General features: G+C 46.3%; 1 protein-coding gene across 1 annotated transcript in view; it reads left to right on the forward strand.

The window, feature by feature from the left end:
- The first annotated feature begins 6461 nt into the window (after positions 1-6461).
- Positions 6462-13108, forward strand: part of FGF2 (fibroblast growth factor 2) — a 52666-nt gene continuing 46019 nt past the window's right edge. The window contains exon 1 of the mRNA XM_080929337.1: positions 6462-6651. Within this exon, the coding sequence (XP_080785463.1) occupies positions 6477-6651 (175 nt within the window). The 5' untranslated portion in view covers positions 6462-6476. The remainder of the gene's footprint in view (positions 6652-13108) is intronic.

Genomic DNA, 13108 nt, shown 5'->3' on the forward strand with positions numbered 1-13108 from the left:
TCTCTCCAGCCCAGAAAACTACATTACAGTACACAGAGTACATTATCTTCACATATACTGATAAATGGGAAATGAGGCTATAAAATACTGTTCCATATGACTAAATTTTGTTGGGACAAAATAAAACCTTTGTATTTTTTTTTTCACTTACCAATTCATCTATTTATGGCAGGTTTGCCAACAAAAATGTATCAATAGCAATATTTTTGGCTAGAGGTATTTAGCCTGTCCTCATGATCAACTCATATATCAGCATAAAAAATGAGCTTGCAGTGAGAGGAGCTGGGAGAGATATTAGTCACCCTCCCAGCTATCTAAGGTCTGACTTCTTAGATTGGCTCAACAGAAAGTAATGTTCCTCAAGCATCTGTTTAATCCCCTGAAGAAATGCTGTTGCATAACTCTGAGTAAACATTGGACCACTGACTCCCAGTAAGATGATGTGAAGAATATTTTTTCTCTGTTTTGCAGAATCACACTTACAATCGTTGGCCTTTCAGTGAGTCACTACCAGGGCTCCAGTAGCATTGACACAGAAATAACTTTTTAGTGGCCTTTCATCATAGAGTACAAATCTTTGAGCACCTCTCGCATCCTTTATTGCCCCATCTGGCTAGATTAATAAAAAAGTAAAGGCCTTGCTATATATCTTGTAGAATTAGGTCCTATCTTTTTAGCTAGTGCATTATGCACACTTTTAATTTTTACTTTTAAAATTAAATTGTGCATGTGCATGTATACATGTGTGTATGCAAGTTATGGGAGGGCACATGTGTGTTGGAAGGAGTTCAAGTCTTTCCCTTGAACGTAGAGCTCACTAATATGACTGATCAAGCTAGCTAGCCTGCTCCACAGATTGTTACTTCTCCTCTTTCCAAGCACTGGAATTACAGGTGGACCACCAGAGCCACTGCATACTCACGTAGGTGATGGGAATCGAACTCCAGGCCTCACACTTGCATGTGTGTGGCAAGTGGCTTACACAGTTAATCATTTCTCTGGCCCCTTGCTTTAAACTTTTAAAAGTCTTTGGTCATGTACTTTTTAGTCAGTTTCTTCCAAATTCTTCTTTAAAATTGAGGGGGAAGTACTGAGACTTTTAAATATTCTGTAATAAACAAGAACATTGTGAAATTAGTGCATTGGCTGTGCACATGTATTTATCAGATCTGGGTTGGAACAGCTGTCCTCATGGACACCTGTGTTTCCTGTGTATTTATCTCTTATGCACATGAGGCCAGCCTATGGTTCCCATTGAACTTTTACTGTTACTTCATTAAGAAGCCGCTGGTCAAACTGGTAATTTTCCAGATACCATATTGTTTTGGAGACTTTAATGACATATTTTCCTACCTAAAAGAAATATTGTGGAAAAAAAAGAAGAAGAAGAAAAAGAAAATGAAAATTTCAAATCTAGACAAATCCCATTCCAATTTTTAAAAAGTTACTACTGGTTTCTTCTGTTACTTTGAAAGAAGACATCGACTTTGAGAACACTGCGTGGAGCTGGAATGCTGGATTCTCCTGAGGACTGCAGGCTGAGGTGACTAAATGACCTTTTCCATTCCGGTGGGGAGTGGGTGACTGTCGTAGGTCAGGACTGAGGTCACTGACTGGAAAGTTACAAACAAAGTCATAGTTTTGGCTGAGGGAAAGTAAACTTGGACTACAGACAAAGCCAGTGCTTCCTCGGTGACGAAAGAGAAAGGTCCCCTTTCTCGTCCGTCAATGCAAACCCTGGGCATAATCAGCAGTCTGGATGGTCAGGGTTTGTCATGTTCCGGAGCCCGGGGTACATCAGTCATTGCTCATATGTGGTCAGCAGGAAGCTACTGATGTCTGGGACGTGTCTGGAAAGGCAGAGGTATTTCTTAGGAAGCAGACCGCTGAGCTGCAGAGACAGAGGAAGCCTGTGGTAGTCAGGAGCCTTTTGTCTAGAAAGGCTAAAGCTAGGACTTGCTGACTGCAAATTCTACTCGAAGACCTTTAGAAGGGTTTATTTCCCCTTGCTGAGCAGGATCGCTCTGTCTCTGAACAGGAACCTGCTGGTGCACAGGAATTGTGCATGCCCTTTGTCATCCACGGTGCCAGTGTGGCTCTCTCTAAACCGTTCGTGTTGGCTGGGCATGTTCCTCAGTTGGTAGAGTGCTCATCTAGCATACCAGGGACCGTGTGTTCGGTCCTCAGCACTGCATCAACCTCAGAGTGGTGGTGTACGCCTATAATCTCAGCACTTGGAGTGGGAAACGGCGGGACCAAGAATGCAAGGCCGTCTTGAGCAAGTTTATAACCAACCTGGGATACATAAGGTCTTGTCTGAAAACAACAGTGATGAAACCACTTCGTATTAGCATTTTGAGTGGTTACCGAGGTGTGGCAGTCCTGTTCTCTGATGACCAGGTATCTGCCGTGGTCACTGGCAGATAGGTTTCTTTTCCTGTTAACCTCAGATGCGCAACCTTTCTCACAGCCATACTGCTCGTTTTAGCTTAACCTTCCAGTTTGCAGAACTGCTTTTCAGCGTTGTTCATCTGTCTACCAGTCGGCGTTCTCAGCTTTCTAGCATGGACACTTGTGCAAGTGGCCATCTTTATCAAGTTGTGCTCATTGTTGGTGGGCCTGTGAATCAGCACAGATGTCTCAGAACTGGACTTGCCCATCTCTTTGAGACTGAATGGCTCTGTTGAGAAAGGCTCGGGGAAGAATAGTTCACACACACCCATATGGAGACGACCATCAAAGATGTCGCTGCCGCACACACCTGTGTAACCTGCACGGGTATCAGCACTGGAGCCTCAGTGTGTGGCCATACTATGCTCTTGGTACCTGGCAGCTAAAACAAGCAAGCAAAGAGTCATAGAATCACCACAGAACAACGCTAAGACACAGCTGGGGTGAAGGTGGCAGCTGTGAAGAGAAGCCAACTGTAATGTAGCAACTCTGAACAGGCACATGCTGCTGCTTCCTGTGAGAGCAGGAATGTTGCACATCCCCGGAGAAAGGTGTGAAATGAGCTTGGAAAATGTGCTCAGCCAAAGAAAAGAGACAGGTTAGGATGAGTCCAAGGTGTCCTCATTTGGGGGGTTGTTCTTTTCCAATGTGTGTGTGTGTGTGTGTGTGTGTGTGTGTGTGTGTGTGTTTGTGTGTGTTTTCAGCAAAATATTATATCTTAAGTAATTAAAGGCTGGGTTAAAAGAGAAAAATAAATATAATTCAAGTTGTCAACAAGATATTTAAGAGGAACATGGCCTTAAACTTGTACTTTAAATAGTCTCTTTAATACTAAATTTATGGGCTGCTGGAGAGAGTGCTTGGTGGTTAAGAGCACATACTTCTCTTGGGGAGGACACAAGTTTGGTTCCAAACACCCACATAATGTAGCTCACAATTGCCTGCCTGGACACAAGGAATACACATGTTGCATAGACAGACAGACAGACATTCAGGCAAAGCACACACATATATAACATTAAAGTATATAATTTAAAAACAAATAGAATACTAAATTTAAAACAAAAACCCCATGCTAGGGTACTAGGCACAGGGAAAAGGCTGGGACACTGGCCACCTGAGGAGTCCCATGTGCCTTCCGAAGGTTTGGGATCAGGCACCAAGCCACCACACATTGTCTCCTGTTTCCCAGTCTTCCTTCCCTTGTACTTCCTGAACTCTGGGTTCATGTGCATTTCTGTTTTGCCTCCACACGAACCTCTAATGAGCAAGGCAAAAAGCAGATAAGGAGATCAGAAGTCTCTCAGATTATTGAGGGAAACAGTTTGTTTTTCTAGTGAATGAATTTGATGAAGTGTAGAAGTCACGAGAGAAGGAGGGCGTCCCTGGAGATTGAGAAGACATGGCTAAGAGATAGTTCTGGATGTTTGGTTGTTCTCTCTCTCTCTCTCTCTCTCTCTCTCTCTCTCTCTTTCCCTTCCTCCCTCCTTCTCCTCCCCCCTTCCCATATTTCCTTTGCCAGTCTCTCAAAGCTTGGGTTTCTAACCATCTTAACTGGCAGTGGCTGTGCCCTCTGCCCCGCTGCTGGCTCACCCTCAGCATGCTGGACTATGACACCGTCGGCACACACAGGCTTCCTACCCTCTGCCTGCTGCCTCAACCTCATAAGAACCTCAGGGCTCTTGATAGAATCTTAGATTTTCCCTAGCCCAGATATCTGAGGGTACTAGTGCTTTCTAATTTCCCATCAACCTGCTTTTTGTTGGAAGTTACATTGTGAGGTCGTCTAGACGGGTTAGTTTTGGTGTCTCTAAACATTGTCTCCACACTGGGGGGGTGGTGATGGTGGCTTTATCTTTTTCTTGATAAAATAACTATACTTATTATGTGTATTTTAAAATAAGCTATGTAAGTAGAAAACAATTGTACATGTATTAGATTTTACTTAAAAGTAAAGTGTAAACTTTCTTTCGCTGCAGATGTCCAGAGGCGGGTGTCCCTGGAATACATCACAATCTGTCAGTAAACACAGTGCATGTATTTGTTGGGGGCAGGATACCTTACATTCTTCACTTCTTTCTCAGGCTCTCAGTCTATATGGGAAGTCATTAAAAACAAAATAGTCCAGCAAATCGTTCATTGTAGAATTATATCTAGTAATAACAGGGTCACAAATCTTCAGTGAGTTACTATACTCCGTAATGTTCAGTACATGGATCGCTTCATTAAATGTGCTCCTATTGATAAACATTCACATTTTAGCTTTGGGTTGTTTGCAACCATAAGCAATTTATTTTGGAAATCTGGGATTTCATAGTTAGCTTAACCATTCCCCATAGAAATGGATGGAATTTTTAGGATGAGAAAAGAGTGGAATAGATACCCCTCCTCTCTTGACTTTGGAGGGAACTAGGTGTGAAATATGGATCTCCATATTGGAGGCCAGCCTGGCCTGCAGAGCCAGTTCTAGAACTGCTACCACAGGGAAACCCTGTCTAGAAACACCAGAGAGGTGTGGGGTAAAGGTAGGTGAGGGAGGGAGGGAAGGAAGTGGAACAGGTATTCTCATACCCCTTAATTTTCTCTTACTGAGGTTGTAAAACCCACGTTTAAGAGGTGTCCACACTATACCTCCAGGTCAGGGAGTTTCCATCTCTGAAGACAGGGACACAGAATCAGAACAAGCAAGACTTGCTCAGTTCCCCACACCAGCTTCTGCCCATTAGATGGCACCCACTTCAGTCACCATCCTCGACCATTATACACAACTTCTCCCAACTTAACTGAAAACACACAGGTCTGTATGTACTTTTGGGTCTTTATTTCCTTTGCAAGATGCCAGATTTGTGTTCAATAAGTTAGTATCTTCTCGTGATAATTTGTCTCATGTTATAAAGGCTTCGGCCAGGAACCTAGCAAGAGGCAAGGGGGAACTGAATATGCACACAAAACGCACACTGCTCTGCTTGAGAACGGCCTGGAGAATTTGCTAATGCCCATCACACACTTGGGTGAGGAAAAGTAGATGCCCTCCAGGATGATCTTCTGCAGCTAACATACAGTGATACTTCTAGAAGCTTCCCCAAGGTGTGTGAGTCTTCTGAGCAGTTCTCTTGTTCAGCCTTCTGGCCTTCACCCTTTCTGTCACTGTGTATCACAGCCACACACTGAAGAGGCTTTGAGCACCGGGCATTTGATGTATGCAGGTTTTCCAAATGGTATTTTGGTAAGCATCCTCACTGAAGAGGTTTGCCTCCACGGGTAGGGGAAGAGAAGCTACCTAGTTTCAGAGGCACAAAGAATCTGAAAGTTGAGCTCATCAGGGTCTACTGAAAATCACCAACCGAAATTAACTGCGACTTTGTGAGACCCTCAGTTCTTTCCAAGAAACATCTTAACAACCGAGGAAGGGCAAGCGCCAGCTCTGGCCTTTTACTTGTGGAGGACTCAAGCAGGTTTTCATCTTCCCACGCTGTCTAGGGCTGGGTGCCCAGAAAGGAAACCCAGGCACCCCATTCCCGGCCTCTGTCTCAGGCACCCCATTCTTTCACAACGTGTGCTCTAAGGGACTGGAGATTTCCAAAACCTGTCTGTTTCCCTCCCCAGTTCAGGTCCTTCTGCTGCTTTGGGTAGAAGGCTGGTTGCTGTGTTAAAAGGCAGGAGAGAAGAAAGTTGCATTTAAACATTAGGAGCTGCGTCACAGCAGTCTTGTAGAGAAAGCTCCGCCGAGCCGGACAGATTCTTTGCAACTTGGAGGCGCCGGGCGTGGGGAGGAGGCGGCGCGCGGGGCGGGGGCGCGCGGGGCCGGGGTGCAGGCGGGGACGTGGGGTGACGCGGGCCCGGGCCGCTGTACCACACAGGGGTTCTCTCGGCTTCAGGCAGAGCCCGGCTGCACTGGGCTGGGAGCGCGGCGGACCGGGAGGCTGGCAGCTCGCGGGCGAGCCGCGCTGGGGGGCCGAGGCCGGGGTCGGGGTCGGGGAGCCCCGAGAGCTGCCGCAGCGGGGTCCCGGGGCCGCGGAGGGGCCATGGCTGCCGGCGGCATCACTTCGCTTCCCGCACTGCCGGAGGACGGTGGGGCCGCCTTCCCACCAGGCCACTTCAAGGACCCCAAACGGCTCTACTGCAAAAACGGCGGCTTTTTCCTGCGCATCCATCCCGACGGCCGCGTGGACGGCGTCCGCGAAAAGAGCGACCCACACGGTGAGTCGCCACCTCCCACCCCTGCTCATAATCTAGACCACTCTGATCCCTCGCCCTAGAGGACCTTGGGACACGGAGACGCGGCTGCCCTTGGCACCTAGGCACCGTGTTCCCAGGGGCATAGGAAGCAGCTTCATTCTAATGACCTCAGAAATGGGGTTCCAGCTCTGCACTTCTTCCCACAACTCCGGATGGGCTGACTCCTTAGTCTCTAGTCTCTCATAGGCCACCTGCTGCAGCCTGGGTGCCAGGATGCTTGAGGCAAGGGGTCCATGGCTCTCGGGGGTTGAGGGTAGGCGTGTCTCAACCAGGGCTCAGGAGCTCCTTGGCATCCTGCAGCTGAAAACCCTGCCCTTCAATTCTGACTTAGTGACCAGAGGGACAGGACCCTAAATCTAAGAGGTATCACATTCTCCCCCTACCTAGTATCTCCAAGTTATTCCAAAGAGGAGAAAGCTAAGGGGGCCAAAACAGACAAGACTAGCCAACCAACCTGTGGCTTCCTTAATAAAGCGAGGCAGATCCTGTTTCAGTGTGCAGATCCCTCAACAACACTGAAGTGGGGGCACTTACCTTGCAGTGGGTTGAGGGTGAGGTAAGAATTACAGCTTGAATTTTTTTGTAATAAAAATATACAGGGTCGTGGATATAGGTCAGAAAACACTGTCCTAAATCAGTAGGCTCAGCTTTAAGGGCTCCTAATCATCACCTGCCCCGTTTGCTGTCGCAGATCAGACCCAGCCTCCTGAATCAGAGATGAAACACCAGCGTTTCTGAGTTTCTATTCTTAATGCTTTTCCGGGAACCACACTTGAAGTTGGTTCCTAGTCAACCTAGCCCAAGTTGGCTAGTTTAGGTTTAGGTCACTAAGTATTGGAGGAGAGACATGACTTGCGTTGAGCGTGGTTAGAACATCTGCTTTAAAGGCTTCATTCACTTTTTGTTTTTAATTTTTAAAAAAGATTAATTCATTAATTTTATGTATGTGAGTGCACTGTTGCTCTCTTCACACACACCAGAAGAGGGCATAAGATCCCATCACAGATGGTTGTCAGCCACCATGTGGTTGCTGGGAATTGAACTCGGGACCTCTGGAAGAACAGCCAGTGTTTTCAACCGCAGAGCCGTCTCTCTGGGCTGCATTCATTTTTAAGGGTTCAGATGCGGGACTGACTTTTTTTCTTTTTTTCTTTCTTTTTTTATTTTTGTTTGCCTGAGAGGTGTTCCGGGATCCTGAGTTCCATCCAGAAGCTCTGTCTTTAAGATACACAGGGAATTCTACTCACTATGTAAAGAGCAGAAAGACCAGAAGCCCCACGAACAAAAGGAACCACCCTGTGAATGTGACATACTCTTTGGTATTTGCTGAATACATTTCAAGCATATAACAGCTGTACATATTAATGAGATAGACTGAGTTTCAAAACACTGTATGATGTTTAAACGGGTTTGAAAACAACACATTTCATCACATTTCTTATGGTAAAATTGTATTTGGATGCTTTCGTCTCTTAAAATGTAACACGGTGCTTTCTGTTGTCACTATTGGGTCACTGCTGTGTCCTCACAGTGAAACATCTTGCCACTACTTCTTGATTCTTGCCTCCAGAGCACTAAGAGATGAGGTGTCTATTATTTGTTTCAGGCCTGCTGTACTTCAGAAAACCTTATCAACTGAAAAGATGTTCCCGAGCTATTCTATGAGCTAGCCCTGTGTCTCTATTCTGCTGTAGATGTTAAAAGATGTGTTTTTGTCTCCAAGGTTCATCTGCTGTTGGCTTAGCTGCTAGGAGAGGCGGATATCTGTCACAAGTGGTTTTATTCTTTCCTGAAGCACAAGTTGTTTGAAGAGCTTGCTTGGTGACTAGGGGTAGACTAGGAGCAGAGAAGTGTCTTCTAGTCTGGGTTCTGTTTGGAACTTTACCTGATGCTTTTGTTTTTGAATGCTGCATTAGTTGCAGAAGGAAGCCTTTTGCCTTATAGTAGGACAGAGGTGAGTGGGGAATAATTCTGAACTGCAGAATATATTCCCACGCTGTAAAAACAGCTGTACATTCTTCCCAAATATCAAGTGGGCTTTAATTTTTGTTGCTGTTATTGTTATTGTTGTTGTTCTTCTTCTTTTCTTCCTCCTCCTCCTCCTCCCCTCCTCCTCCTCCTCCTCCTCCCCCCTCCTCCTCCTCCTCTCCCTCCTCCTCCTCCTCTCCCCTCCTCCTCCTCCCCCCTCCTCCTCTTCCTCCTCCCCCTCCTCCTCCTCCTCCTCCCCCCTCCTCTTCCCCCTTCCTCCTCCTCTCCCTCCTCCTCCTCCTCCTCCCCCTCCTCTTCCTCTCCCTCCTCCTTTTCCTTCTCCCCCCCTCCTCCTCTTTCTCCTTCTTTTCCTGCTTCTTTTTGGTAGGGCCTCCCTATGTAACCCAGGCTGATTTCAAACTCGAGATGTTCCTGCCTCAGCCTCCTGCCTTCTGAGCGCTGGGATTGGAGGTCATTTGTCATCATGCACAACTTAGTTTGTAATTTTACTTAATTTATTTTTCAGCTTTATCTTATTTTATGTATGTGAGTGTTTTGTCTGCTTGTATGCATGTGCCGCACCTGCATGCAGTGTCTCTGTGGAGGTCAGAAAAAAGCACACTGGGCTTCCTGGAACTGGGATTAGGATTATGGGCAGCCATCACCATGTGGGTGCTGGGATCTGAAACTCTTTGAAAGGAGTGAATGCTCTTAACTGCTGAGCCATCTCTCCACCCCATCCCCCAATTTTATAGTCTACAGTTGCGTGATTCTCAAATGGATTAATGTGGCAACTGCTAGAGATATTTGTAGACATTACAGCCTAAAAAACACCTCCCATATTCAGTGAAGGAACTCCTGGTGTTAATTGGATGCATTCCTGGTGTTTAATAAATGACATTCCTGGGTATTCAGTGTATTCAGTGGGGGACCCTCCAGTGTGTTTAGTAGGGGAGCACTCCTGGGATATACTCCTGGGCATTAAATGTGGAACACTCCCAGGTTTTAGTGGGGGGGTGCGCTAGTGGATATTTAATGGGGGAGTACTCCTGTGTGCTTAGTGAGGGTGTTTAGTGAGCAGCATTCCTAGATGTTTATTGGCAGGTCCTCCTGAGTGTTTAGTAAAAGGCTCTCCTGAGCATAAAATGGGGGGGGGGGGCAATCCTGGGTGTTTAGTGGAGGTACTCCTGGGTTTTCAGTGGGTAGGGGCCCAAAATGTTAAACATCCTGCTATACTCAGAATGTGCCCCCGACTAAATCATTCTAGGGCTAAGAAACTTCCTAACTTCAATCACTAGCAAAGACAGACACTTGCAGTCAGGAGTAAAATATCTAACTCATTCAGATCTTTGCCAACAACCAACTCGTCCAGAGGACGTCTTCTTCCTGACAAGAACACCAACCTAGATCGCTTTTGTGTAGTCTTACATGGACATAACCTTACGTACAGCATGTTTTCCTAGCATATGGGAAGTACACTGGTCCTCCACACAGGTCATGATGAGGCTGAAGGGTGAACGTAGTGACATTATCCCCTCAACTGTACCCTTCCCCAAACAAACTGAGAAATAAGAGTGCTCTTGATCCTCGAGGTTTCCACTTGACCCCAAACTATATCACTCATAATGTATTCCTTTCTGTTTAGATCTCTTCCAAGGTGTAGAGAGCTCCGAAAGGCAGACACAATATGACGGTGCCTGTACAGGCTGGTGTTAATGTCACCTTGGGAGAAGCTGGGGTCAGGACAAAGGAGGAAGCCAATCTAAGAAAGCACCTCCCTAAAATCAGGCTGTGGCTCAGCGGTTTTCAACATTCCTAACACCTTGACCCTTTAATACAGTTTCTCATGTTGTGAGGACCCCCAACCATAAAATTATTTTCCTTGCTACTTCATAACTATTATTTTGCCACTTTTATGAATCATAACATAAATATTTTTGGAGATAGAGGTTTGCCAAAGGGGTCAGGGCCCACAGGTAGAAATCGCAGCTTTAGGCAAACCTGTAAGGCATTTTCTTAATCAGTGATTGATGGGGGAGGGTCCAGCCCATTGTGGGTGGTACCATCCTGGTCTGGCGATACTGGGGTCTATAAGTAAATAGGCTGATGGCTGGAGAGATGGTTCAGAGGTTAAGAGCACTGACTGCTCTTCCAGAGGTCCTGAGTTCAATTCCCAGCAACCACATGATGGCTCACAACCATCTGTAATGAGATCTGATGCCCTCTTCTGGTGTGTTTGAAGACAGCTACAGTGTGCTCATATACATAAAATAAATAAATCTTTAAAAAGAAAGAAAGAAGAAAGGAAACAGGCTGAGCAATTCATGAGGAGCAAGCCAGTTAACAGCATCCCGTCCAAGGCTTCAGTGTCAGCTCCTGCCTCTAGTCTCTAACCCAGTATAAGTTTCTGCCTTGCTTTCCACAATGGACTATGATCCAGGATCTGTAAACCAAATGTAAACCTTTTCCTCCCCCAAGTTGCTGTGGTCGTGGTGTTTCATCATGGCAATAGGAATCCCAACTAAGGCAGTGACAAAGAACCTGAGTGCCATGCAGTTCTGAGAAGCACGCTTGGAAGACTGTGGTCTGTGGTCTACGCAGTGGGCGCTGGGTAGGTGTGGAGTACAGTTCAGCTGCAGGAAAATGAGCAAGGTGAGGATGAGTGTGGAATGTCCTGAAAGGGAGGCCAGAGATGACAACTGAACTTGAGGTTTCCAGGTTCTCAGTGATGTCTGCCTCCTAGCCGCTCCACAAGTTCTTTTCACTTGGAGGGACCTCTTTTCTGAACCTTTTCACTTAAAGGTCTGGAAATTCTTTACTTACCATAGGAGCTATGATAAAAGCAAGGCGCCATAAGAGGTCTCAGTCTTCTTCTCCCATACATGTACTGTGCACACACTTTCATTTCGGCATCCTTGATTTTGATCTCAGCAAGCCTCTTCTGATGTCTGCTCTATGGCTTTAAGCAGGGGGTTACGTGAAATGTTCCAGAAGAAAGAACATTTTTTATCCCAAGCAGCATGTATGGCATGTGGAGGAGTGAGATGTGGGCTGCTTGTGGATATGCATTAGCATTAATCTATTCCAGATGCTCTTGGGGGAAATGAAGGTAACTAGAAATGCTGGACCTACCCAGAGCTTCTCCGGATTACTCATTGGTGACAATTCTCTGATTCCAGGCATCAGGGGACCTGAGATCTGCAGAGGTTGATGGTTTGCCCACACCCACAAGGAGTGGGGGGTGACAGCCAGGTCATCCTGCCTCCTGTACTCTTTGCCACGCGACGCATTCCACATGGCACCAAAAATAAAAACATGGATTGTGAAATTCACAGATCTCATTTTGTAGAAGCTCAGAGAAGTAGCCAGTGGCCTGAGTTACCCTCCAGATTCACTCTCTGACCCAGCTTCTTGCTCACTTAGCTGCTGGCTTGCGAGGTCTGCCTCTACAGCCTCCTTACCCTCTCCCATTCCGTGGTCGTGGTACCCTCTGGATACCTGTGGCTAATCTTCCTCAGTTTCTGGACACTGAGGGCCAGATGCTTCGAGGGCTCTGTGAGCCCACTCTTGCTGTTTTGTGAGAATTCTGGGCAAAGTAGCCTTAGCTTTTCCATTGCCCTGTGTAAATGCAGCCATTCATTTAATGGTTCTAGATGCTTTGGCCCGCCCCTCCTCTGGTCATATCTGGCAAGTCATCCCTGCCAATTTGCCTTAGTAAGCATGGTATTTACTGTAATGCTGTTTGTGTTCAGTAAACAAATGAGGTCAGACTCTCAGCTCATTAATCCTGAAAATCATGTAATCTGTGCAGCAATGAAAGGACAATTCATGAGTCACAGATATTACCACACCTTAGGAGTCTTTAAAGATGAGCTTCACGCCAAGTGACATCAGCCTGAAGGAGGCAATACCCCCCTCCTGACGTACCCTGAGGGCTTTTGTTGGATTTATACAACATCCATTATGTAACCAGACTTTTGACACGATAACCATCTGAGGAGTCTCTGATTTATGTCATGGGACACAAACAGACATGGTTTTAAAGTTCACGTTGAGAAGACAACCATGCAGATACAATAAACAAACTGCAACCAAGCTTATAACAAGTGAAGGTCCACATGGATGCTGGCAAGTTGTCCTTAGCATGCTAGCGGAGGCTTGGAGGGTCTCTGGCTGTGGGAAACTGCTCCCCACTCACAGGAGACACTGACAGTCGGATGGTGACTGCACATGTTGGGAGTCTTCTCATCTTTTCCCAATCCCTGTCTTTGTTGGTCTTCCAACGGTCTTCCCAGGCCTCTTTGGCCTGAAGCACACATCTGTAAGAAGGCTGGTCCTGAAATGAGCACATCTGAGGCACCACAGCTTAACCTCATTAGCATAGTCTGTCCAAAACAAGACTTTGTGTTGGGTTTTTGTTGGTTGGTTTTTGTTTGTTTTTGAGCTTTCT

Source organism: Micromys minutus (assembly GCF_963924665.1).
Source record: "Micromys minutus genome assembly, chromosome: 15".
In the NCBI taxonomy this organism is placed as follows: Eukaryota; Metazoa; Chordata; class Mammalia; order Rodentia; family Muridae; genus Micromys; species Micromys minutus.